At 36.7% G+C, this 26762-nt stretch overlaps 1 protein-coding gene across 1 annotated transcript in view; it reads right to left on the reverse strand.

Annotated features, from left to right (window-relative positions):
* Positions 1–5705: 5705 nt before the first annotated feature.
* The window catches only part of lqfR (clathrin interactor lqfR), a 38211-nt gene continuing 17154 nt past the window's right edge, over positions 5706–26762 (reverse strand). The window contains exons 4-11 of the mRNA XM_089646966.1: positions 26381–26489; positions 23220–23345; positions 19173–19314; positions 18623–18870; positions 16860–16977; positions 15642–15787; positions 15071–15256; positions 5706–10236 (exon numbers count right to left, since the gene is read on the reverse strand). Coding sequence (XP_089503092.1) covers positions 7376–10236; positions 15071–15256; positions 15642–15787; positions 16860–16977; positions 18623–18870; positions 19173–19314; positions 23220–23345; positions 26381–26489 — 3936 coding nt within the window. The 3' untranslated portion in view covers positions 5706–7375. The remainder of the gene's footprint in view (positions 10237–15070; positions 15257–15641; positions 15788–16859; positions 16978–18622; positions 18871–19172; positions 19315–23219; positions 23346–26380; positions 26490–26762) is intronic.

Raw genomic sequence — 26762 nt, forward strand, 5'->3', positions numbered from 1 at the left:
CTCAATTGCCAGGGCTCCTACCAGGGAGCAACTTGACAAATGTAAATTATCTCTCATAGCGAGGTTGAGGACCGACTGATATTTGGGGCTTATGAAAAAAAATATGAGTGGAGATAGTAGGAAGAATGTTGCAAAAAGCATTTAAAATGGAAAATGCATTAAGAAAAGCATTTAAAATAAGGTAAGGTTCAAAATACCATCCAAATATTTCTTTTTTTTTTACGCTTACATCAGTCCTACATTCTTTTCGGATCTCATTCGGAATACATTTCTCACACGATTATACATGGTTCCCCCCACACGTAAGCCTCAGAGATCTTACTTCTACAGCATAAGTAGTTTCCCCAGAATAGCCGAGAGAAATGAATTTTTTCACTGCGTCAATTGGATACGACGGTACTTGAGAGGGTAAGGTTCAAAATACCATCCAAATATTTCTTTTTTTTTTTCTTTTTTTATACTGTAATTATTACATTACCTAGCGGTTCCGTTTATTCAATTTTTCTATTAACTTGCCTACCAATGGACAATGGACAATATCAGCGGGAACATAACAAGTCAATCGGTTTAATTGTTGGCAGATGAATAATGATGGCTTAACCACCCGAACGATGAGGTATTTACAAAATAAATTAATTACCGGGCTTTCGGTTATAGATTCGGCAGCGCTCATTCAAAAAACTATACCTCCGAATATTAATATGGAAACACATAAACTGCTTACTATCGTTTAACCCCTGGGGCTAATATGTTGATTGGTCTTGTAGAAGTCTTTGTATCTCCCTATCTCCCGTTGTTATGGTGAGAAATAAGATCTAAACAGTGTTAGAAAGAGAAAACCGCACACTTTATATTCAAATCTAAAAGTTAACAGCAGAAGAAATAAAATGTACACCTCTATGAAACCAAAGGTTCCGACCGCAATCTGAAAAAAATTAATGAAACTTCCTCAAAAATCAGAAATGGATTCTAAAATGTTTCAAGTGCAAGCGATTCTGTTAAAAAATTGTAAGAGCTATCATGGCATACAGGTTTAAATTGCATATTGAAAAATTCCAGCTAGGGCGAAATTCCAAAGCCAGCAGCGCATGGACGGTTTGTCGGTGGAAAAAAATTCTTGTCACCGGTGCACGAACAGTTTTCAAAAGGTTAATTATTTTTATATGAAATGACAAAAAGTGAGGTGATATTAACATTAAATTTGTCTAATAAAGTGTGTAATTTTTTTTCTTTTTCGTTTGTAATTTTAGTTAATTTTTTTTTATTTAGATTTGCATTTAAAATTTTATATTTCAAAAATGAATTTTTTTTTCTAATAATAAAATATTTTCAGAAATATCCATTTATTTGGATTTTATTGCAAAGTGGAAATACTTCAACCAAGTAGTTAAAGCCAATAAATCCACCTATATTTCATTGTTTAACCCTTATTTGTAGGTTTCGTCTACTTACATTTAGGCAGCCATCACTCGAGGCATAGAGCGATGAGACCTTTTATATGGGTAGCGGACAGAATGCCACACACTCCCTGCTTTATTCGCATTCATACATCGTCTCATTTGTAATCTTCATTTTGCTTGTATTACAATACAGGTAAATTAATACAACAGCTATTAGATACATATTTATTGTTCAAGAGATTACATTTTTTAAACACCCAACTACTTTTACACGAATATTACATTTCTCCAATTATTATTCTCAGTTTTCAAAGGTACACATAAAAATTTCAAAAAGAACAACATTCATATAATATAACTGAACGCTGTAAACATAATAATTTTACTAGCACTTTCAACAATACAATTTTTAATAAATGTTTTTATTAACCTGATTACCGAGAAAGAATAATTATTTCACAACAATTTTCAATAAACTACTTAGCGCTAATAATGAATTTTAAAATATTTTTTATACTTGATGATGCATTATAACTAGACATTGGATTATAAAAATATGCATTTACATAATTAAGCTGATGAGACAACCTTTGTGGCAGTTATCTTTCAAATTTGACAATTGGAGAATTAACTGTTAATTTAACACCAGAACACGAGAACTAACCCGAGATGGTCTTATGAATATAGTCTAATTTAATTGCTTTTGGATATAAAAAAACATTATAGGAGCTTAACCTTTCCCTTACTGTGCTAAAAAAATCCACGCGTTCCGGTGCTGTGCAGTCAATACACATCTCAAAATAAGCGATTTAATATCGGAAAAATATTAATATTCATAGCAAATCGCTTATGTTTATTATACAGGGTGTATCGGCACGTACCCGACAAACTTTAACCAGCTATTCCTTAGCATATTTGGAGTAAAAAATCTTATGTGCACTTTGCTGTCCGGTAACGTTTTTTTTTAATAAAAAAATTATTATTCATATTTTCACCACATGTCACCACTGTTTTATCCTTTGTCAAAGTTTGAAAACCCACCTGGCAAATATTTTATTCGAATTCCGTTGAATAATGCACGTGTGTACCTATATTGGCAGACTTTTACAATCACAACGAAATGGCACGGCACCATTCGTCTCATTTTTAACTATTATTATTTAGTGTGTGCGAAAGAGCGAAGACGCTTTTTGACATACTTGCTTATAACAGCTGTTGAACACGAAACGCAATGCCAATGACAGTGATGTAGTGTGGAAATTTTATTTTTTTTGTTTTTAATTGAAAAAAAAATGCTACCGGACAGCAAAGTGCCCATTACATTTTTTACTCCAAATGTGCTAAGGAATAGCTGGTTAAAGTTTGTCGGGTTAGTGCCGATACACCCCGTATTTTATATCAAAAGTGATAATAATTGTAATTTAATTGCTGAAAACATGAAAAAACCATCGGCAGATGCTAAAAAAACGTGCGAGGAGTCCATATCTAACGACGGCCTGCGACCGACTGGGTCGGCCGGCACAGCAGGCGCTGGACTGCACATACACAGCTATGCGGTCGTAGGTATCAATGGTCTAAATACAACTGCGGACGTGTGGATTTCTCACGTTCCCGTATAGCGAACTAAAGCGGGACATCAATAGTATGTCATTTCCTCGCACACTTAGTAGTGTCACACGGTTGATTGTATTGGTGTATTTGTTCCCGATTTTTAACAAAAATCTCTGATTTTTTTAATTGAATGAATTGAAAACTATTTAAAATATTATTTTTTGATTGAGTGCATAAATGTATAACGGAGGAATACCTAAAATCTGAACCCAGAATTTATTATATTTATAAAGCTATTAGAAGAAATGTGTAGTAAATACACACCACATATGAGGAAAGGTTAACCTATCAACTGTGGATGTGGCACCGGCGTCCTCCATACAAAATTCGATGAAATTCTTTAAAGCGATTTTCACCCGTATGTATAAAGAAACTGTAGGAAGAATAAGTTCAGAATCGAGGCGCTAAATATTGCTTTAGAAAATACTTTTAATTTATCTTCATTAACCTTATAATTTGTTTTTATCTTTAAAAAATTGTATTGTAACTAAACAAATAAATAAATACATAATTGAATTGGCAATAAATAACTATCACATGTAGCATCCTAATCCAATGTCTAAAATAACATTGAAATTTAGAAGAATTATTTTCTAAAAATATTCTTTGACTGAAATACATGCATATAAGGAAACCTCAAACTAAACCAATCAATGTGTATTTTGACCAACATTGGATATGAAAGAAACCAAGAGTAGCAGTGGTGGTTCGTAAGTTTTCAGTGAGCTACTTAAAGTAGTAAGATTGAAAAATACAGGGTTTTCCAATAAGAGGTGTTATTTTGAATAGCCCGCTATTTCGGTAGATGTTACTTTTGAAGCTGTCATTTTTTGACATTTCACAAGTAGAAACTACGCCATTAATAAAAATGGAACGATACACGCTTGAACAACGCATTGAAATTATTAAAATTCACTTGAGTGAATCAAATGCAAATCATCTTGAATGATGAGGCCCATTTCCACCTCGGTGGCTTCGTCAACAAGCAAAATTGTCGCATCTGGGGCTCGGAAAACCCAAGAGTTATTGTTGAAAAGCCTCTCTATCCTCAACGTGTGACTGTTTGGTTCGGTTTATGGTCCGGCGGAGTCATTGGACCTTACTTTTTCGAAAATGAGGCTGGAGCAACAGTTACGGTGAATGGATTGAGCTATCGAGAGATGATTAATGATTTTTTATGGCCGGAATTGGATGGTATTGATCTTGTCAACGTTTACTTTCAACAAGACGGCGCTATGTGCCACAAAAGCAATGAAACCATTGATCTTTTACGATTGAATATCAAAATAACACCTCTTATTGGTAAACCCTGTACAACATTATTTACGTTGTAGAAGTTGAAAAAAATATACATATCGTTTTTTTATTAAATTTTTTGTGAAGATTTTTTAGTTTGGTGATGCTGCACTGCCCTAAACTCAAGTAATCTTGAAAATTTTCATAAAAAATTTAAATTTTGAAAAAAGAAATTTTTTCATCTAAAACATCAATGATGTCGTATTTTTCAAACTTACTACTCTAGCTCACTGAAAAGTCATGGACCTCTACTGATAAATAGGTTAGCCAGAAATATGTTTTTACTACAATGATTTGAATTGAAACATGTAACAGACTATACGGAATCCTGCTTCGTTATTGGACAGAAAAATTAACATTTCAAAACCAAAAAGATGGAAATTAATAATGTCGGCACTTTCTCCAATAAAAGATAAAATTACCAAACATCTTAACTTATTTTTTACAGTTCAATAGGTATTTCAAAGCTACATAGCTCAGGATGGAAATGAGACATTTTGGCACTTTTTCCAATTTGGGATTATATCTGTCACAGCTATAAAACAAAGGCAATAAAATGTCATCATAGATCCAATATACACTTAATTTTTTAAGAAAAAGATTTCCTCATTTGAGATTTCAGTAAAGAAAATTAACAAAAATTTACAATGTGAAAATAATACTGTTTTACAGTTATTATAACAAAATCAAGTAAATGTTTAAAACATCAAAGCTTCTGTAATTTAATTCAAATATCTTACTTTACTATATTAAAATCACACAGGCCCGGTATTTCAGTTCGTACCCTAGCTATGCACGACATTCCTCGCTCAAATTTAAGCATGCTAGATCTGCCGCTCAAGCCATGATAAGCGGCAGAATAGTTCCTTTTTTACTTTTCTGACATTTCCATCTCATCGATGTTTACGTACCATCATATTCGCGATCAATAAGGAATGTTAACAATATTAATTAATAATCAATCTAAAATAGTAAGGTATTATAAGAATTATTTAAAAAGTTTTAACTTCAGGATAGTTTGTTTTCAGTGGCATTTTGAAAGTCTGCGATTTCCCGATAACAGTAAAGAGCATAGATATACCACTCACGTAGAGAGTAATTTGGTTATACATAGAAAAAGAAGCACATTCCTATATTAAAATCATAGACAACACGTAATATTGCTGATATCTAGGCTTACAACCTATATACGGCCGTGCTAAGCTCGACATTACAATCGAGCCGAGCTTAAAATCAACTGATATACTGGGCCATAGCAGATCAATATTAAAAAAAAGTATAATTGTGAGCTTCATAAAATTATTCTTTCACGGCATTTTAAAAGATCTGTTGTCAACAAGTAATATTAAATCTATTCCACGTAAGAATTAATTATAATTCAGAAATTAAATTTTTTTATGCATTTAATATTTGAAAAAAAAAAACTAGTTAACGGTTTTGATAAAAAACGGGTTGGATAAATATTAAAAGTGTAGGAAATTATTTATAATGTATTGAATGTACACCAATAATAGTATAAAATTAAATAAATATCATATCTATCGACAAATAAACCGTTGGCAAAGTTAACATTGAAAGAATGATATTAAATATGTTTAGTACTAAATTGATTCACTGTGAAGATCACGTTTCTGGCGTAAAATGTAACATTTACTGTAGCACTAACAAAAATTATTTATCATCGCATAATAAGGACTTGTTGTTTCACAGAATTTGAACAATTCGTCAAATTTCAACAATAATTATCAAGTTCTGTAAAAGTCCTATTCAAGTTCTGTTATTATGTATATTATTATGGGCCAGCTGCTTCACAGAACTGAGATAATAACAGAACTTTCAGACTTTGAAAAATAACATTGAAATTTGATGAATTGTTCAAGTTCTATGAAACAACCCATCTTTAGTCAGTATCAATCAATACAAAGGATGAGCAAAATGTTCTACATGTTTCACAAGGTGCAAAAGTTACGGTTTTCAGATAAAATATAGCCTCACAGAAGAAAAAAAATATGGCCATACATAAAATACAGTTTTCATACAAAAGTACAGTTTTCATAAAGTACACTGCTGACCTAGTTTAATCCTTTGTACTCGAAATTATTTTTTATACGGTATACCAACTGCTCCATAGAGTGTAATGTAAAAATATGAGGAAAAATTACAATAATTTTAGAAAATTAGAAAAAAATTGTTTTTGTTAGGCAGTAAATAAAATGATGTGTTAAGAGATATATTTTTATTATTATATAAGAATGTCGATAAATGAAAAATTTGTATGTTCTAATCTTTATAATTTTTTAACGTGTGGTATTTTAGAAAGCGGTCTTACAAATGCATACGTGGCTTATTATGTCACGTGTCACAGTACTCACTGATTTACCGTCTGCCACCTTTTACTGCCCTTTTCGAGCAGACCACAGTCTCGCTTGGGACCTTTTCCAAAAATATGGAGTTTTCCATTGAGCCTGGTCTCTGATGGAGTGAGAATATTTATTGCCCAGTAAAAAATATTCAAACAAAATTAATGCATAATTATTGATATGTATGAAAAACAGAGCAAACCCACAACCAATCGTAAGTGTGTACTGTACACAACTGAATAGAATCATGTGTATACCTGTAAAAGAACCCTTTTATTTTTTTTAACAATAAAATGTATACCCCATTGTTTATGTCGCCGAATGTTTCCTATTAATAAATATTTACGGAGTACAAAGAGTTAAACCATCTTTTCAAAGAGTTTTTGGTTGTAATAAAATACAAAATTCGTTGTGAAAAATAATAGCTATCCTTTTTAAGCAGGAACCAATCAATTTCCTAGTTTCACCTAACAAAACCAAACCTCATAAGACATTCTAAACCAGTAAATACATAATACTATATTGTTAAGAAAAAAAAAACGGCAATGTGTATCACTGAAGTATTGGTAAAGAAATTACTTTGCATACCCTTTTCCAACACAAAAATGTTAATTCTCTTAAAGTTCACGATAAACATGATCTATCTATCTAACGTTCGAAGCACTTACGGAACCAGGCCTGAAATAGGATATCCGATTGGAAGAAACATCAAAGCAACATGTCCGAATTAAGGTCGACCATGTAATTGTTGAGGAGGTTCAAAGCGGCTCTGGCAAATGCCTGACTATCCGTTAGCATCTTCCCAGAGATGTGCGGGGAACTGCTGTCCGTGAGCCATATCTTCATCTCCATCAGCTGTTCCATGCAGGTTGCTTGAAGAACAGCACTAGGAACGTGAAGGATTGCCGTGGCAAGTATAGACATGGCCCCCAGTCTTATATTGTCATCTTGGTTGTAGCGAAGTGTCCAAACTAGTTCCAGCGCTACTTGGCAGAACTTTGGAGCGTCGGGACAGTTCTTGCTGGCGACGAGAAGCCTAGCAATTGCGGCCAAGTAATGCTGAAGCAGGAGGTTGTCAGAATCTTTGGCCATGTTGTGACCTTTTAGCGTAAACTGGTGTTTGCCAAAGCCGTACAGTAGCGGATAGAAGAAACTCTTGGCGACTTTACAATATATGTTACGCCGGGCTTTTGCAAAAGGGTGTTGAGAGCGAGAGTGGTAGTATTTGGTTTTGGCCATCAGGCGTTCGCGGATAACATCGGCTCTGGGTATCTCTTCTTTCACCTTAACGGTGGGCTTGTTGCTTTGGGCCTTTGCGGCTTTGGCCTGCTCCGCTTTGGACTTGCTGGAGAAAGATAGACGACCGGCGGATTCACTTAAAACGTCGAGGAATAGCAGGCGAGTGTTGACGGAATACTTTCCCACCGGGGAGTGGAACTCCCGGCAGATGTGTTCGGCAGTGTGCACGGGGAATACGCAAACGACAGAGATGCAAGCCGACAACCGTTTCTCTGTGAATTCTTCCACGGGGAATCTTTTATCCAAGTGCATCAGGACGTCCAAGAGTTCGATGGCGAGCTGGCTATCATCATTAGGCAACTGTGCGTAAATCATATCCTCGGCTGTGTCCAAACATTCGGCAAATACTTCAGGGTCGTCAGTTTCCACAAGGCAGTCTCTCAGGTCTCTCAAGAATTTGGGCCTTTTCATCTTATAACTGGGCAAGTCCCCGCTCATGTCAAACGGTTCCAAATCATCATCGGAATCCAACTCTAAATCTCCTATTATTTGTAAAACAGAAGATCCAGAAGGAGCGGGCGGAAGGACGATTACTTTTTGTTCAGTTTCTTTGGGGCGGGGATTTTCTTCAGAATTAGCATTTCTATTTTTCCTAATTGCGTACCCTGCGTTGAAATCATCTGACTCGTATAATTTCAAACCGACGTTTCTTAGAATCTCGTCACCATCTGGGTAAGAAACTTTACAATCTTCGTCACTCGGTACATAGCTTACATCGACAAGGCACTTCTTGGTCAAGTTCTTCAGCCGTTGATGGACATGAGATGTTTCTCCGAGGTCGGAGAAATCAAACTCAAGCATTGGTCTATTCTCAAATTTGGGTTCATTCATGGCCAGAGTATTGAGGGTCAGTTGAGCCGTGCTCATACCCACACACCTGACTAAGGGATCTGAGGACTCTAAATATAAGGGGACCCCCCCATAAAGATTCTCGCGAATGACATTTATGTAGTTATGGTCGAGTTGGCAACGCGATATGTGCGTCAAATAGTTGACAGATAAAATAAGAGCTTGGGAAAGATAAATTCTGTGATGGAAAGGCAAATTGGCGAGACCATTCTTGCTGGCCCAGGCACCGGAAACTTTGAGGGCTAACACCGACATCTTATTCGGTTTCTTGATATCTTCTTCTTCGATGCATAGGGAGAGGTAAACCATCAGGTTTTCTAGAAGCAGAGAGTTCTCAGCGGGGAAATGGCACATCAGGGGGATCTTCGTACAGAGGACATACTCCCAGTCTTTATTAGTGCAGACGGCCCTGCCCAGGATGTTGCACAGGGGGGAGGTGTGGTAAGTTTTGAGGCGATAGTCTATTTGGACATTCTGCATCAGCATGACAGCGAGGGACTCAATAGCCGGGCGGGTTATGATATCCAGAGTATTCTGGATCAGCCTCCTCCGCAAATAAGCCAGTGGCTCCATGGAACCAGTCCACGAAACGAAGATATCGATCATGTCCAGAATGGGATCCGACTGGCAGAAGGCGTTGAAGTTGACTATTATCTTACTCAACAAATGGGCATTGAACTTGACCATATATGCGGCGTCCACGTGGTAGCAGCTGCTGGCCATGAAGTCGATGGCGCGACAGTAGTTGAAGACAAGGTAGCGACAGTACGCTTCTGGCACAAACACATCGGGCAAATCACTCTGCAGCCGGTTGGCCACCCGGGAGGGGACTGACACGAGAAACTGCACATATTGCTGCCACTGGGAGAAGTTGGACGCCGATGTATTCAGATTGATTTCTTCGTCTTGCACCATGGAGGAAATGTCAATGATGGCGGCCAGCAAGCAGTCGCTTCTCATGTAGCTGGTAATTAAAGCGACAATGCCTCGTAGCTGACTCTTTTCCGCAGTTTTGAGCTGGCGACAGAGCACGGAGAGTATCTCAAAGCTGAACTCGAAGCAGTGCTCGACGATAAAGAAGTCAGCGACGTTCTCGTCGAGTCGATCCCCGGGCAGCGGCCAGCAGAAGTTGAACTTCTCAATGAGGCTGTTGAGAATGGGTGCATAGGAGGTTTCAGCGTACTGAGGCCAGTTTATAATGGACTTATCTTGCCCGCAGAGCCTTTGCGTGGTGAGGGGGCCTGGCAGCAGAGCCCTGAGGGCCCGCATGCCCGCTGTGAGCAGGCAAATGTCTCGCACGGACTTGACCGAGGGGCGGGAACGCAGATCCTGGAGGAGTGTGGCGGTGGCGGCCGACAGGGACTTGCGTTCCGCCGCCGGGGGGAGCTCCCCCTCGTTCTCCTCTTCCCCTTCGGCTTTTCCTGAAATTCCAATAGCACTCACTGTGTCCCCAAGTCTTAACTGTGCACATTTAAATAACGAAATATGATCCACACTCAAACGGGACAAGGAATGGGAGGGGATGGACATTGCAAAACGAATGTCACTTTTGTTTAATTTATCACCAATGCCAATTGTCGCGCAAATCACCCGGTTCGCAAATGCCGCATGGATCAATGGCAACTTAAAATGAACATTCCTCTTAACTTTTCAAGAGCTTCAAATTGATTTACAATCGGCAAAGTCAATTTTAAATGCTGAAGCGTGTAAGAAAATGTCCATGTTCAAGTAAAACACATTTTCACTCGTTATTTGGTTTAATTCAGAGGCTACTAAACAATAAAACAGATGGTGACAATTTATCAACCAACTTATACTCAGAAGCCAGGGAGGAAACCATTGCCGTAATAAAACGTTAATTTTGATACCATTTTCTGAGAAGTTCGTACAGGTGAAATTGATTTTCAAATGTAAGAATTTCAAAGACATGACAATTTATTTATTTGTCAGAAAACAACTTCACAATAGAAAATTTTAGAAGCATTTGTGTAAATAGCATGCTTCTTTATAAAAATAAAAATCGATTTGTCAATTAAATCGATAACTAAAAAAATACCGAGCTGCAAAATAAACTTGTGGAGAAGTGCAGAAACCGTTTTTAAAAAATGTTAAATTATCTAATAAATATATTCAAAACTATGTAAAAGAATCATCAATTCAATAATATTTACATTGTAACAGAATTGGAGTAGGTAGTTTCTTTTAAGATATTTGTTTATATTTGAATGTGTTAGTTTTTAAATGTTCTCAAAAGCAAAACAATAAATAATTGTTGTTTTGACAAATGGGTGTTATTGAAGGGAAAGCCAGTAGGGAAACAGTGAGATTAGAGAAAAGCCTGAATTGAAGGGAAAGACAGTAGGGAAACAGTGAGATTAGAGAAAAGCCTGAATTGAAGGGAAAGTCAGTAGGGAAAAAGTGAGATTAGAGAAAAGCCTGAATTGAAGGGAAAGCCAGTAGGGAAACAGTGAGATTAGAGAAAACCTGAATTGAAGGGAAAGCAAGTAGGGAAACAGTGAGATTAGAGAAAAGCCTGAATTGAAGGGATAGCAAGTAGGGAAACAATGAGATTAGAGAAAAGCCTGATTTGAAAGGAAAGCCAGTAGGGAAACAATGAGATAAGAGAAAAGCCTGAATTGAAGGGAAAGCCAGTAGGGAAACAGTGAGATTAGAGAAAAGCCTGAATTGAAGGGAAAGCCAGTAGGGAAACAGTGAGATTAGAGAAAAGCCTGAATTGAAGGGAAAGCCAGTAGGGAAACAGTGAGATTAGAAAAAAAAACTTGAATTGAAGGGAAAGCCAGTAGGGAAACAATAAGATTAGAGAAAAGCCTGAATTGAAGGTAAAGCCAGTAGGGAAACAGTGAGATTAGAGAAAAGCTTGAATTTGTGAAAAAAAGTGTAATTTGAAGATAATACAGGAGAGAAGAAACTCGTATCAACATAGATTGATTAAATTTCGCACACTTGACCTTTAAAACAGGAATTAAGGTCACTGTATGCGTGAGATTTCGAAAATCCACCCCCATTCCTCTTTCCCACCCCATAAAGCAGAATTCTGAAACGTCTCAATGAAATTTTACACTTTTTGATTTGTTTAATTTTGAAAAATTTTCTGGAAAGCCGGGATAAGGAAGAGAGTCTGTGGGTTGTTTTTTTTTATTCAAATCTAGTTTTATTACCCCCCCCCCCCTCCAATCCTCCGTTCCAACCCCTTAAAGCAGAATATAGCCCGGGCAATGTCAGGGACTTCATCTAATAATTAAATAAATATAAAATTGAAAAATACAATGGTTAGTAATATCTTTGAAGGAGAATAAGTAATGTGATATACCGGGTTTACTAGAAAATGCAGAAAGTCTGAGAAAGAATATATTTTTCAGGGCTGTAGGCGCTTTCCTGTGCGATCCTTCATTTTAAAGAATAGGATTTTTTTAATAGATAATCAAAGAGATTAGTCGGAGCTTAGAGTAAACGTCTGCAAAAACACTATGTTAAAAATACCCTGTGAGGATGGCATTAGTTGTACCCAAAGATATTAGAAGAACGAGATGTGCTATGCGCAGTTCGTACTGAGTGGAATTGTTTTGCCGAGTGTCGCCGGTTTTGTTCACCAATACTACTGCACACCTTCGCTTGCGCTAAGGTATCCGCACTAATACATAGAACAGATTTCTGTGCGTACACGTCCCGATACCGTTCAAAGTACCCTAATTAGGTAGTACTCCGGCTACGGTCCGGCGGCCAACATAGCATATCTCGTTCTTCTAATATCTTTGGTTGTACCTCTGGAGATATTTAATGAAAATTTTCATGGCGTTTATGAGTTGGATTTGCAGACCATAATGTTTTGTGAAAATGATATAATAGGCGTAATTTCAATTTGTGTATTTTTAATGATTCTGAACAAGAATGCAGCATTTAATCACCCATAGTAGAGATAAAGTTAGTTTTGTTGAACAAACATCAATAATTATTTCCAACATTATTCGAGACCGCTACTATCCACATTGGTGGTTACTTTATAACTTAACTTATACAAAGTGTTCGGAAACTCAAAGTACAAGCGGGAAACTTGTGAATCTGATTTTGTGGTTTAACTTTTTTGATTTGAGCTTTCGTTTTTCAACACAATGAAAATTCGACACACCTTCAAAGAGTGATATAATCATTAAAGGCGATGAAAAAAAACTAACCTCTTTTATCACTAGGTTAAATAGGTTACATATGTGACCTACTTTTTTATCATCACTTTTAATGACTTTATATCACCTTTTAAAGGTGTGTTGAATTGTCATTTTGAGGAGTTATCATGGAACCAAAATGTATACAGTCATCACGAGATACATTCTAATCATGTCAATAATATTGGTTTCATTTGATGAATTTATTGACATAAGAATAATTTAAATTGTTGTGATAATAATAACACACAAGAGACCCAATTGCGTAGGGCCGGTGGGCATTAGCATAAAGCTATAAAAATGGGATAGATGAATATGGAGAGAATCTGATTATTCCGATCTAGCCACTAAAGGTAGCTAAGATGTTTCAAGCAAAATTTCAATTCTGATTGATATTTTTCACCAGGGTAATACTGGAACTATCTTACATTCTACTTCTTTTTTTTTTTTATAGTGATACCTCACAAGAGTCCCAACTGCTCCCGTCTGGAGCCAGTGAGACTATGGCATCCCCAATTGGGGGATGTTGTGAGGCTGAAGGTAAGTGGGGAAGGAAAAGAGGAAGGTGGGGAAGTACCTGGCTATTCAGATCTAGTCACTAAACACGGCTAAAGCCATTTGGAGCAACGTTTCAATTCTGAATGGTGGTCTTACACCAGGGCGATACTGGTAGTATCTTCCACTCTAAACTGATGCAGTCAAAACACAAAAGTAGCAGCAGATCTAGATGTATTTAAAAAAAAATTGTTTTAACTCTTGACAGGCCAAGATGCCAAACAAAACGTCTGTAACCAAGTGCGTCTTCCGACGACCCCAAAGATATTAGAAGAACGAGATATGCTATGTTGGCCGCCGGACCGTAGCCGGAGTACTACCTGATTAGGGTACTTTGAACGGTATCGGGACGTGTACGCACAGAAATCTGTTCTATGTATTAGTGCGGATACCTTAGCGCAAGCGAAGGTGTGCAGTAGTATTGGTGAACAAAACCGGCGACACTCGGCAAAACAATTCCACTCAGTACGAACTGCGCATAGCACATCTCGTTCTTCTAATATCTTTGGACGACCCCAACCATTTTTCTGTCTTATGAGCTTTTAAACTATAGAAATCCCAATTATTCAGTCAATTATTAATGGTAACTTATGTATTTGCGCAGGAATACGTAAAATACCAAAATGATATGTCAAGTATTTAAGCTAATATAAGGAGGATAGTAATTTTGGGTGCTAGCTACTCCCCCACTTGGCGGCGGGATAGTTAAAACAAACGTTCCCAGATTAGGAAAATTTAAATAACTAAATTCAAATGCATACATTTATACAAGATGCCTATTCATCTGCCATCAGAAATGTCTACGAATTTATACACTTGTGTCTGAAAACTCGTAGGACAAGCAAACTGTTGAATCACATTACATAGAGAACCAATTTTTTTTATTTTATCAATTTTCCTTTCGACTTAAAAAAAAAACTGGGAACTGGGTTTGACACATTTTAAAAGACATTTTTAACAGCTGATACTCCAACATGATTTACTCAAAACTGAAGCTCAAATCGAGAAAAGTTATACTTACCACAAAATTGACTTCAAATGTGTTGTAGATTCACCAGTTTCCCTCTTGTACTACGAATTTCTGGACACCGTGTATACAAAGGTTTTGATTTTGACCCATCACATGCTGTTATGTGAACTTAGCGCTTTGTTTCATAGACAAGAATTTTAACAATTCATCAAATTTAAAAGTTAATTGTCAAGTTCTGCGAAAATTCTATTCAGGTTCCGGTATCATTTCAGGTATGTGAAACAACTGGCTGATAATAAAATAATAGAACCTTTACAGAACTTGAAAATGAACTTTGTTGTGAAATGAAAATGTAATTCTGCGAAACAAATTTTATGCTTAGATGAGGTGTTCAAAATGTCCTCAAAAACATTTAATTCCACTATTTACTTCAATCACCATTTTGATCCCAAATATATCTTTTTCATCAAACTCTCAAATAGCCTATCTAACCTCAAAATATCAGCTTCAAATCATTGATTTAATAAAGTTATTTGGTCTACTGCTTACCTTCCATTGGGTCGATGTTCAGGGCGGACATCTGCTCCATGAGATGTGGCTGGCTCTGCTGATGCTGCAGCATGGACGAGGGCATCTGAGGAGCATTCAGCGTCAGGTCCAGGAGGCCAGAAGATGGTGACATCGGTGAACCTCCTAGCAGGTCCATCGAGGCGAGGGACGATAGGTTCGAAGAGGCTGGAGGAAAAATTTAATTAGTTTGACAGAATCATAGAGTAAAGAAGAACTCCAGATGTGCCTTTTGGGCATGTTTCGTGATCAAATATTACTCTAATCGAGCCTTAAATTTCCAATACAAAACTGTGTGTACGAATGGGATTGAGATCTATTATGTCAGGCTAGTATAAGTGAGACAAAGCACTGGGCTGTTGGAATAAAACATTTTATGTTTGCATTAAAAATTTTGTGATTAGTTTTTGGGTATGTTCAGAAATGTTCCATTTATTTGGATTTTATTGCAAAGCACAATGCACACAAATTCTGGCAGAATATGCCTTGAACGATAAATGATCCAAATATCTATTCTTGTCATTATTAGTAACGGGTAATAAGATTAACTTACGAGGCACGGTGTTCCCGGCAACAAAAGCGCTGCTGAAGTCTGCAAACTCGTCCGAGGGTCCCGAAGCAGCCAGGGGAGCCGCTGGGCCCCCAAAGGCACCGGCAAAGTCTCCAAAGTCATGGTTATCTTTCGGTGTGTCGTTGCCTCTATTTTTATGATAAAACATCGACAGTTAATAATATGTATTAACCACAGACATAGGAATTAATAGACGAGAAGATAATGGCGAGGGGTAAAATCAACTGTTGAAGAACGAAGGGAGTGAAGCTGACTGTGATTCGTCAATAAATCAATTTGACAGTAAATAGGCATCTCGCATTATAATATCACCATTTAGTTCTTAAAAGTAAAATCTGCTTTGGAATGAATAGACATTTTTACATGGGAGCGCAAATTACTCGCCACGTTATGAACAAATTTGCGAAGTCCAAATTCGGCAAAAAAATTCGGTTCATTTTCAGAGTCGAATATTTCGTTTAAGTATTTAGTTAAGACACTTTTATAAATGTTCATAATTTACTTCCCAGCAACCAACCAGCTTTGTGTTTCGCGTCCAGACGTTTCTCGATGTGATAGTAACAACTGATTCATATTATACGATGTGAATATGCTTAAAATAAAGTAAAATAATGCTTATATATGGAATGTAATACGATAATTGGGTTTATTCTCTTTTTCACATCTATTTTTACAAGTTTTCATAGTACAAGTCAACATTTTGCTGTGTTATTTCGTAAAATGAACCGATGATGCCTCGACCATAGTTCGCACAAGAATGATGACGTCACGTTTTCAAATTTCACTTGAGGCCATACGCGAGCACAGCCGGCTCCAATGGAACCGGTATGGGGAGTGGGGATAATACGCTTATAATCACTTAGGGCAGGTCTACTAATATTCATATGTCTATGGTATTAACAGATTTTGTATATGACACGAGAGTCCTAATTGCTCAAACCAGCAGTTTTATGCACCCTCAAGTTTTTTCCTTTGACAACCTATTATGCAGACCAGTACTATCATTAACTCTGCGTCCAGATAACACAGTTTATATAGCAGGCAGCTACAATGTTTAAAATGTTCATTTGTAAAACTGCACATTTGTGGAATGGGCTACTGAGGGTATTTGAATGCAAAAGAGAGTTTTTGGTGGGCTTGAAGAGACCCAGGTGGTACGATGGATGGAGGATATCAATAATGAACAAGGCCATAACTCACCGAGGGTTGAAGTCATCTTCCCTGGTTGGAGAGGGGGGTGCACAGGTCTGGAAGAGATCAGGACTGGCGCTGATTCCACTAGAATCTGTGGCAGTTTTCGCATATGTGGCGGCTGCGCCTGAGATCATAAAAAAATAATATTAAAACACTTTCATTAATTTGTTAAATTCCTAAAACACCTGATATTTTTTCTCGGCTGGTGACCTTCCCATAGTTACATTGACTTACCAAACACATGTAAATCAAAAAAATTGGACAGATCGTAAACTTTAGAACAAAATTAGTCAGGTAAGAATGTTGTTCTTGTCCTACTGGTATTTTAACAGAAGATTGTTCAAAGAACTAGTGTCACTGATCTCTCCGGTACCGACAAACAGTCAAAACACGTAAAAACATTTGCACACAGTTGACATTTTCTAGATGAGAAAGCGTACTTTTACAACCCGTTCTTGTGCTCAGCAGTTTGTCTGTGGAATAACTTGCTGGCTTTTGTGTTTCCTTCTTCTAAATCACATGTTTATCTTCAAGACCTAAAACAGATCATCCGCACAGCATTAAAAAAAACACAGAGGCGTCGGGTCGGTAGTGGCCAGTTAATAAGTGCTCCCGAACGCCGAACAACCTACAAAATTGGCGACATGGCTCATCACAGCACGAAACTCGGTTCGGTTATAATAATCTCCAAGATCTCCTACAACATGCACCTATGCGTGTGTAACTTGCAAAGTGACTATGCCTATTTTCGTAACAATTCGTTTTCGATTGTGATTAAGAATTTTACTTAATTTGCATATTCTGTGAACAGTAAAAATGTGTAGGTACATAAAATTATTTCTCAATATTACCACCAGATGGATGGCTTCCAAATTTTTACCACCACATCATAAGGAATGGTTTCTTCAGAAGCATGTTAAATGGGAACACGCATGTGTGATATTGTTGTCCATATTGTGTCTTTAATTTAACATCTACTCTTTTCCACCTACAGCTTTCGTCGATACAAGTTACGACATGTTGTTGAGATGAGTGATTAGTTTTTTAAAGCAGTGATACTGTGTCTGGGGAGAAGTCCCCAGATTTAGGGGTTTTGAATTTTAAAGAGAGAAAGGGAGTTTTTTGGAAAAAAGGTAAGAAATCTAGGGAATTTTGTGGCCATAGAAGAGGGTCATAGAGGTTTTCGCAAAACAAAAGGAACGTAGAATAGAGATTCTTTATAAATAAGTGTTTACCTAATGTTAAATTTATTATCTGACTTAATGTTGTACTCTGGTTAACCCCCACATATTAAATTTATTATCTGACTTAATGTTGTACTCTGGTGAACCCCCACATAATTTATTATCTGACTTAATGTTCTACTCTGGTGAACCCCCACATGTTAACTTTATTATCTGACTTAGGACGGGTTGTTTCGGAGAATTTGAACAATTCATCAAATTTCAACGTTCATTTTCGGGTTCTGTGAAAGACTTATTCAAGTTCTGTTTTTATATCATTGTAGGCTAGTTGCTTGACAAAACTGAAATAAAAACAGAACTTGAAAAAATCTTTCACAGAACTTGAAAATGAACGTTGAAATTTGATGAATTGTTCAGATTCTCCGAAACAACCCGTCCTTAATGTTGTACTCTGGTGAACTGCATTGGGCCCCCAATTTTTGGAATCGGAAAGAAAACAGCAGAAGACATCCTGCCTGTCGCCTGACAGATTTTCCTAGACGCTGATGATGTTTGCTTGTAAGAAAAACTAATTAACAATCTTACCTAAATCGATCTTCTTGATGCCCTTGGTGTTAGTCTTGGCGGGGGACCTCCCGGTGGTGACGTTCAGCTTCTGTACGCCGGGGGAGCCGACGGAGGCCGCTGAGGTGACAGGGGCCACTGAGATGACGGGGGCCTGGGAGATGTTGCTGCCGCTGGTCACATTGCTGATGGGGCGCACACCATCGCGCATGTCGCTGTTGCTGGAGCGGGTGGGCGCTGTCTCTATCGCGTCTCTGTACGCTTCTACTCTGGAAGTGATAAGGTTCAATTTAAAAACACAGATGTAGACTTCACTAAACCGCATTCGGTGCACTAACATCAAAAGTACTCAATGTATTAGACAAAACCTAACGAAATGAATGTGAAAGACCAGCTCTGGGCCCAGAATCAAGCACCATGCTATCACTACAAAAGCGATCAATGAACTAGAAATAACCTAACAAAATGAATGTGAAAAACCAGCTATGGGCCCAGCGTCAAGCACCATGCTTTTACTACAAATGCGATCAAAGTATTAGACATAACCTAACAAAGTGAAAACAATTCTTACTTGGTATTACCGGCCCTATGTTGCGCAGTGCTGTGTGAACTGCTGTGGTGGGAGCTGTTGGACCTGTGAGTCCCCCCGCCCCCGCCGCCACCTCCCTCTTCTTCAGAATCCTCCCTCTCTGCATCGTATTGGTCATCCTCGCCTGAAATCATTAAAATGGATGTTACAAAAGTTACCAGTCACAATAACTGATCCGAGCAATTGGGTTCCATTAAAAAATACAACATAATATACAGGGTGTAACAGAACATACACGATTGATTTTAACCAGCGATTAAGTTGTTATATTAGTCTTTATTAATCATTATTTTAAGTTTTCAATTTAGTGAGCTGCATTTTATATGATTTTAAATTACTGTTGAAAATGTCTACATCGCGTAAGGCATTGTGAGTTGTACAGATACATTCTATTAAAGAATTTTGCATGTATTTGGATTTACTGGATGGTATTCTAAATATGTTGTTCGATCTGGCATTGTGTTCGGGGCAATGAAATGCAATCTTTAGATATGATGAATCATCGAGACAGTTCACGATTTCGTATATTAGTTTCATCTACATTAAATCAGTTATATCCAAGCTAAAATAATAACAAAGTCGAATTAAATCAGTTACATCCAAGCTAAAATAGTGACAAAGTTGAAATAAATCAGTTACATCCAAGCTAAAATAATGACAAAGTCGAATTAAATCAGTTACATCCAAGCTAAAATAATAACAAAGCCAAATTAAATCAGTTACATCCAAGCTAAAATAATGACAAAGTCGAATTAAATCAGTTACATCTAAGCTAAAATAATGACAAAGTCGACTTGTTTAAAAGCACTTTTATTCATCTATTACAACTGTTTTTATGTGGGATTTAAACTTTTTGTTTTATTGATTACTAGGAAAAAAATAATAAAATCTGCACTTAGTGACTTTTTGCAAACATTGTGTAATGGAGTGAAAATATTTTTTGTCTTGCAAGGTCACGAAAATGTTTTAGTGATATTTAGGTATAAATTTCAGGGTTTTTTTATGTGCATTTGTGCACATTGTCCCATTTTCAAAAGTCATTAAAATGTGTTAGTGATTTTGTATCAACAATTATCGGTATTATTTATGTAACGCCCAGAGGGCTTTTACATGTAGGTGGTACAATTTTGATGACAGACAATTTTGAAACATAAGAAAGAAATAATAAAAAATAAAATTACATTAAAAAATACATGCAAGAAACAAAAACAAAAAAAGAACATAAATAAAAAAATACAGCGATTTGACTGGTTTATAAAAATACAACTTCTATTTAGGAATGGTGTTGGAATAAATCTTTTACGTGATCCACATAATACATATATGCAAAGAGTGACTATTGAGATGCTCAATTAGCTATAAACAATGTGTTATTTGACTTCATTACTTAGTTACAGTTAATGTCTTCTGAGTGTAAACCAACGATGTTATAATATGCAGTATTATGTTACATACAGGGAATTTTACGTGCAGAAACTATTAAATGCTTACACTTCTCCACGCTAGCTCAATCGGGAGTTATTTATCGTGTTTTAAGTTCGTTAATGGCCGACTGGGAAAACACCGCTCCTCAGGAGTTGGGAAATGGAAACGTACATAAAACACTGGGATATTTATAAATAAAACTATCTCATTAGCTATAAAAATGCCCCGTGTGGAGACCTATATTTTAGCAAATGATTCTGCGCTTTTTAATCTCTTTGTGGACGAAATTGGAAGTTAATTTACTGATTCTAAATCTTAGAACGGGTTGTTTCAGAGAATTTGAACAATTCTTCAAATTTCAAAGTTGATTTTCAAGTTTGAAAATTTTTTTCACATAAAATGTGAATGGTAGCAGAAGTCGGGGACGCCCGAGGAAGACATGGCACGACCAAGTGAATCAGATACTTGAGTCGGGCCATGTCAAGAGTCAGAACAATAGAAGAGTATGTATGAGACGATGTATGAATGTGAATGAGGCAAGGAGTGTGTGCGAAGACCGAGTTATTTAGCGGTCCGTCCTCTCTGCCTACCCCTGCGGTAAACGGCGTGATGGTTAGTTAGTTAGATTTTCAAGTTCTGTTATTATTTAAGTTTTGCCAAGCAACTAGCCTATAATGATATAATAACAGAACTTGAAAAGGAATTTCACAGAACCCGAAAATGAACATTGAAATTTGATGAATTGTTCAAATTCTGTGAAACATCATACAGTAGAACCTCGTTAATTCGAAATCCAGCGGACATCAAAAATCAAATTTCGAATTAACGAATTCCCACGTAATTCGAAATTTTATGAAAAAATAAAATAAAAAAAATACGCCGAAAATCGATTTCCTCGGCCGCCTCTTCAAATCCGGGTGGTATTTTAGTTGTAAATTCGTATTAATACCAATTATTTCTTTATTTTCGCGGTCGATTACCGTAGCAACCGGCCCTTAAAATTCAGATATTCGCAATAAATTCGTAAAAATGCTTTATATTTACGCGTAAATCGAGACTCTGCTGCGGATTCCGGTCGCGGCCTACCCTTTAAATTGAGATATTCGTAAAAATACGGTATATTTCCGCATAAATCGAGATTTCGCGGTAATTTTCCGTCGCGGCCGGCCCTTTATTTCAAATATCTGAATTTGAATTCATAAAAATACGATATATTTCCGCGTAAAACGAGAATTCGCGGCTGTATTCCGTTGCGGCCGGCTCTTTAAATTCAGATATTCGAAATAAATTCGTAAAAATATGATATATTCCCGCTTAAATCGAATTTTGTCGGCAGTTTTTCGTCGCGGCTGGCCTTTTAAGTTCAGATATTTGAAGTAAATTCGTAAAAATATGTCATATTTCGGCATGGATCGAAATTTTTCGGCCGATTTCCGTCGCGCCGTATTTTTTCAACTAGGATATTCGAAGTAAAGTTAGTAAAACTACGATATATTTCCACGTAAATTGAAATTTCGCGTCCGATTTCCGTCGCGGTGATGAAATACGATATATTTACGCGTAAATCGAAATTACGCGGCCGAGTTTCGTCGCGGCCAACCCATTAAATTCAGATATTTGGCGTAAACTCGTAAAACTACGACATATATCCGCGTAAAATGTATTTTATCGGCCCTAACTCGGATATTCAAAAAAAATTTGAAAAAATACGACATTCCAGTGTAAATCGATTCAGATTTACAAAGTAATAATACTAATTAGGACGATGTATAACCACGTAAAAATACATTATTCGGCGTTTTACCGAAACGGCTGACTTTTAGATTCAGATTTACGAAATATTATGATTTATTTTCGCAAAAATCAAATTTTTTCGAATTACACGAACAAATTTTCGTGCGCGGACAAAAATAAATTTCGAATTACGAATTTAAAAAAAATTTGTATGAAAAATTTTTTCAGCGGAAATTTTTTTTTCGAAAATTTCGAATTACGCGTTTTTTCGAATTAACGGGGTTCTACTGTATCCATAGAGTAGATCTTTGAATAAATTAAAACAACAATTAAATTAACTTTAGTCTTCACATTGTTCTACTGCAGCCAGGACAAAGGGACTTTGAAAAACTACGGCATCGGTTTCTTTTTATGTAACTTTGATTCTATTTTAAAATACACTTTCAGAAGTTCAGTTAAATTAGCACGAGTTGAATTCAAAATTCAAAGACAGGTGAGTGTACAGTATCTATGACTGGCCCTTACGACGTTTAAAACCTAAGAGAGCTGTAGAAAGCGCTCGATTGTCCAACTGACCAGCTGCTACCCCTTCCCTTCAAAACACTTGACCAATCAAATGCACGTCAGTGTTGCTATTTCTAGGCGAGCAAATATTAAATATTAAGTTCCTGACGTAAAATATCTCAAGGGGTTGATTGTTAATCATAATGAAATTCAATATACAACGCCAAGCGAGTGTGAGAGGCAGAACTCGTGCTAAATGGGCCAGAACCATAAGTCAGTAGTGGCATTGGTTTCCATTCAAATCTATACAGGAGACATTTCTAGTGGTCTTGTTTATTCTATGGGTAGATGAAAGTTGACTCTTACCCCATCCTTGTGCCGGCACCTTTCTAGAAGTGTCCCAGCCCTGGTCGCTGTAGTCTCCTCCGCGGCCCATTCCTCCACCCATACCCATTCCCCCACCCCCACCTCCCATGGCGTCTGAAGACATACCTGGAAACACACGCTCAAATTGTAAGCCAACAAATACAGTAAAACTTAGTTAATTCTGTCAAATGCTTAATTCAAAATATTCACCAAAAAAAAATTTGTAAGGTTAACCACTCAGAACATTAGAACGTCAAAAGACGTAAATATGATAATAGCGGTCAAGACATTAGAACGTCTTTTCACATAAACGCGCGAGATTTTACAAAAATCGATTTATTTCCATCACTAGTATACGGATTGCCATGATTTAAAAAACAGAGTATCGATAATGAATAACGCTACGCGTCTGTATTCAAGAATATCTATGGAACGTAGAGGTGCATTATCTAAGCCGATTGGATCTGTCATCTTCTTCGTTCATAATTTATTGCGTTTCTAAATAATTTATTAAAAATATTTTAGTTTGGACGCTTAATATTTTGAGATGACTAATAGTTTTTAATTATATTTCTTCAATATATAAAGTGTTATTTCTTTATGATACTCAGAAAAAAGTACATTTTTCACGGCTTTGAAATAATGGTCAGCAATTTTTACATATTTTTTACGTTTTCATAAAATGTATATTTAGAAACGCAAATATTTACGTATAACAACACAATACGATAGTGGATTTCATAATCTTTCCAAAACATTTTTTAGAATGAGGCTACGTTTCCCAAAACGTGAGTTATGAAGCTTTTAGCAAAACTCGTAAATAACACAAACATTTTCACGTTTTGACAGTTCTCAAAGGAACACACAGTAAATAAAAGTCTTTGTCTGAGAGGTTAAACTTAAAATTATTGATAAACTGCTCGTTCATAGATGGCGCTTTTAAAATATTAAGATGAATGGTTTGTTTGCGGCTGTACATATGGTATATGAATGTGAATAAATAGTTTTGTCAACTTTGTAATGATAAAATTTTAGCTATAAGAGATGAATTTCAATAATTGCCAACCCACTGGGAGTTCAAATAAAAGAATGATAAGGGTAACAAATATTTATTATCAAGCAAACTAACACGAGACTCTATAAATTAATGTGTAGCGGTTCACTTTTGCCCCGCTACCATTTTAAGACAAACTTAAACAAACTTTAACAAACTCCATCCAAGACCACCTTCGTCTATGGTGTTCTATGGGCTTTTAGAAAGAAGGAAGCAGAAGAGATAATTTCCTAAAGCCAGTACCAATCGGACAGCCTTGCGGAGAGGGCGCACCAACTGATGTGATACGGGCAACTGCTCCAGTCGACATGTTTCACGGGAGACGCTGATGGCGGACATAGCTAGTTATATTTAATCGCTGGTCATCATGCCAATCTCTCACTTATTTACAATTCTTTCCTAAGAGTTGTATGGCGCCCATTTCGGTGAACCAGGTCAGATATTTTATGTTATACACAATGTCACACTTTTAACTATTATTGCTACTTTAAAATTCCTTCCGTGCGATCAATTCTTCGAATTGTCGCACACCCCTTGAGATGATGCTAATCTTGTTATTTGAGAGTCTCTAGCTCTATTTGAATAAATATAATATTAATCATCGTACCTCTTTTATTCAATAACAAAGCAATCCTCATTGTCTTTTACTAATAATGTTACAATGTCCCTAGAGTGGTTGAATTTGTACGTGAGATTATTGCATTAAACTGGCGACCAATCGTGTCTAAATTATTATTAGCACAATTGTCATAGTTACAAATGGATTGAATATCCCAGGGCCATGTGCCAGGTTCGATGAGGAAACACTGGCAGCATGGAATTTAATGGTTGTTAGGGTTGCCGGCATTGTGGTGCCAGCGTGGGTGAGAGGGCTCCAACTTGCGCGACCGTATCAGGGTCGCCAAGATCAGAGCGGCCGGCAGTCAACTTCAGTGGTAGAGAATCAGGAGACTTGTGGATTAGCTCAGTTTGGGTCGGCGTCATGCCTTTACACGGGGGATGGGTTCAACAATTTAACTCCACTATAATAATACAATAATTTTAAGTTTTTTCATTCGTAATTCAAAATTCATTGTGTTCCAAAACGAAATTTCGGAATTTAAAAAAATTCAAAAAATACATCTTACTAACCTTTTGAACGCGTTAATTTGCTCCGTTTTATCTATACCCGTATGCGGTACATATTTTCAAATACCTATGCACGCAATTAAATGTCAAATTATAGCATTCTGGCATGATTTATTGGACTATATAGACAGAACAGATTATTCTCCACAATATGAAAACAAATCCTCGTGTGTCGTCAACACTCTTAAATGTTTATAAAAACAAAAACATAAATTTTCATACAAAGACGTACCGTATCTTTTGAATGTGGTCCCGCCATTCACTCGGCGTGTGTGTAATTAGGCGTTGATAGACACAAGTGGGACACCATGATCACTTATCATTTTTAGTTATGAAAAGTTATGAACGACATACTAGTACTAACGCCATCCGTTGAAAAAAATGTAAACCAAAGGACTAAAAGGCGCGAAGAGACGCACTTGATTATCGACCTTTTTTTATGAAATACAATTTTATTTTTGAGAAATTCTTGTAGATGTCAGCATCGTGATAGTTCTACGAATGTCCAAGTGAGCAAGAAATACATTTATGACGAAAGAGCTCTGGAATATCGGCCGTCAAAGTTTCCGTATCAACTGTTGATACAGCCGCGTGTGAGTATGGACTTTTTGCCGTAACAACAGTTGATACGGCCGCGTGCAAAGAGTTAATCTGACAGGCATAGGCTGTTGAGGTATAACGCTGTAAACTTTCTATTTCGATTAAATTTATATTATAAATCATCCTAATTTGTATTATAATCTCATCAATCTGAATCTGGCAGGCCAGCCGCGATAGTAATCGGCAGATTTCGATTTCCACAGAAACATGTCTTATTTTTGTGAATTAACTTTCAATATCTGAATTCGAAAGCCCTGCCGCGACGGCAATCGGTTGAAAAATTATATAAGCGTAATTTTAGGGACTTTACTTTATTTGTGTTAAGTACGGTATACCCAAAAACAGATTACTCGCAAAATGGCAAAACTAGTTCACTTACCAACATATTTGTCTTTGTTTTTCTTAGCCTTCTTCCGCTCTTCCCTGAGTTTGTCATCATCTTGGATGAAGTCAATCAGGTCTCTAACTTTGTGGCGAACATTGACACCCTGTAAATTATACAATGGTAAAATTAGATTACTGGCACTTTACAAAAACATATACATAATATGATTATATTTTAGAGTGATGGTGAATTGCTTGTATTACACAATATATATAAAATAAAATATTCTTATTATATTGACTTTTTTTATAGTTCCAACTGCTCCCAACCGTCTGGAGCCAATGAGACTACGGCATCCTCAATTGAGGTATGTTGCGAGGTTGAAGATATTGGGGAGGGGAAGGAGATTATTATGGCTATTCAGATCTGATCACCA

This window comes from Hesperophylax consimilis, chromosome 25 (genome assembly GCF_061612785.1).
Source record: "Hesperophylax consimilis isolate HC1 chromosome 25, BYU_Hcon_1.0, whole genome shotgun sequence".
NCBI lineage: Eukaryota > Metazoa > Arthropoda > Insecta > Trichoptera > Limnephilidae > Hesperophylax > Hesperophylax consimilis.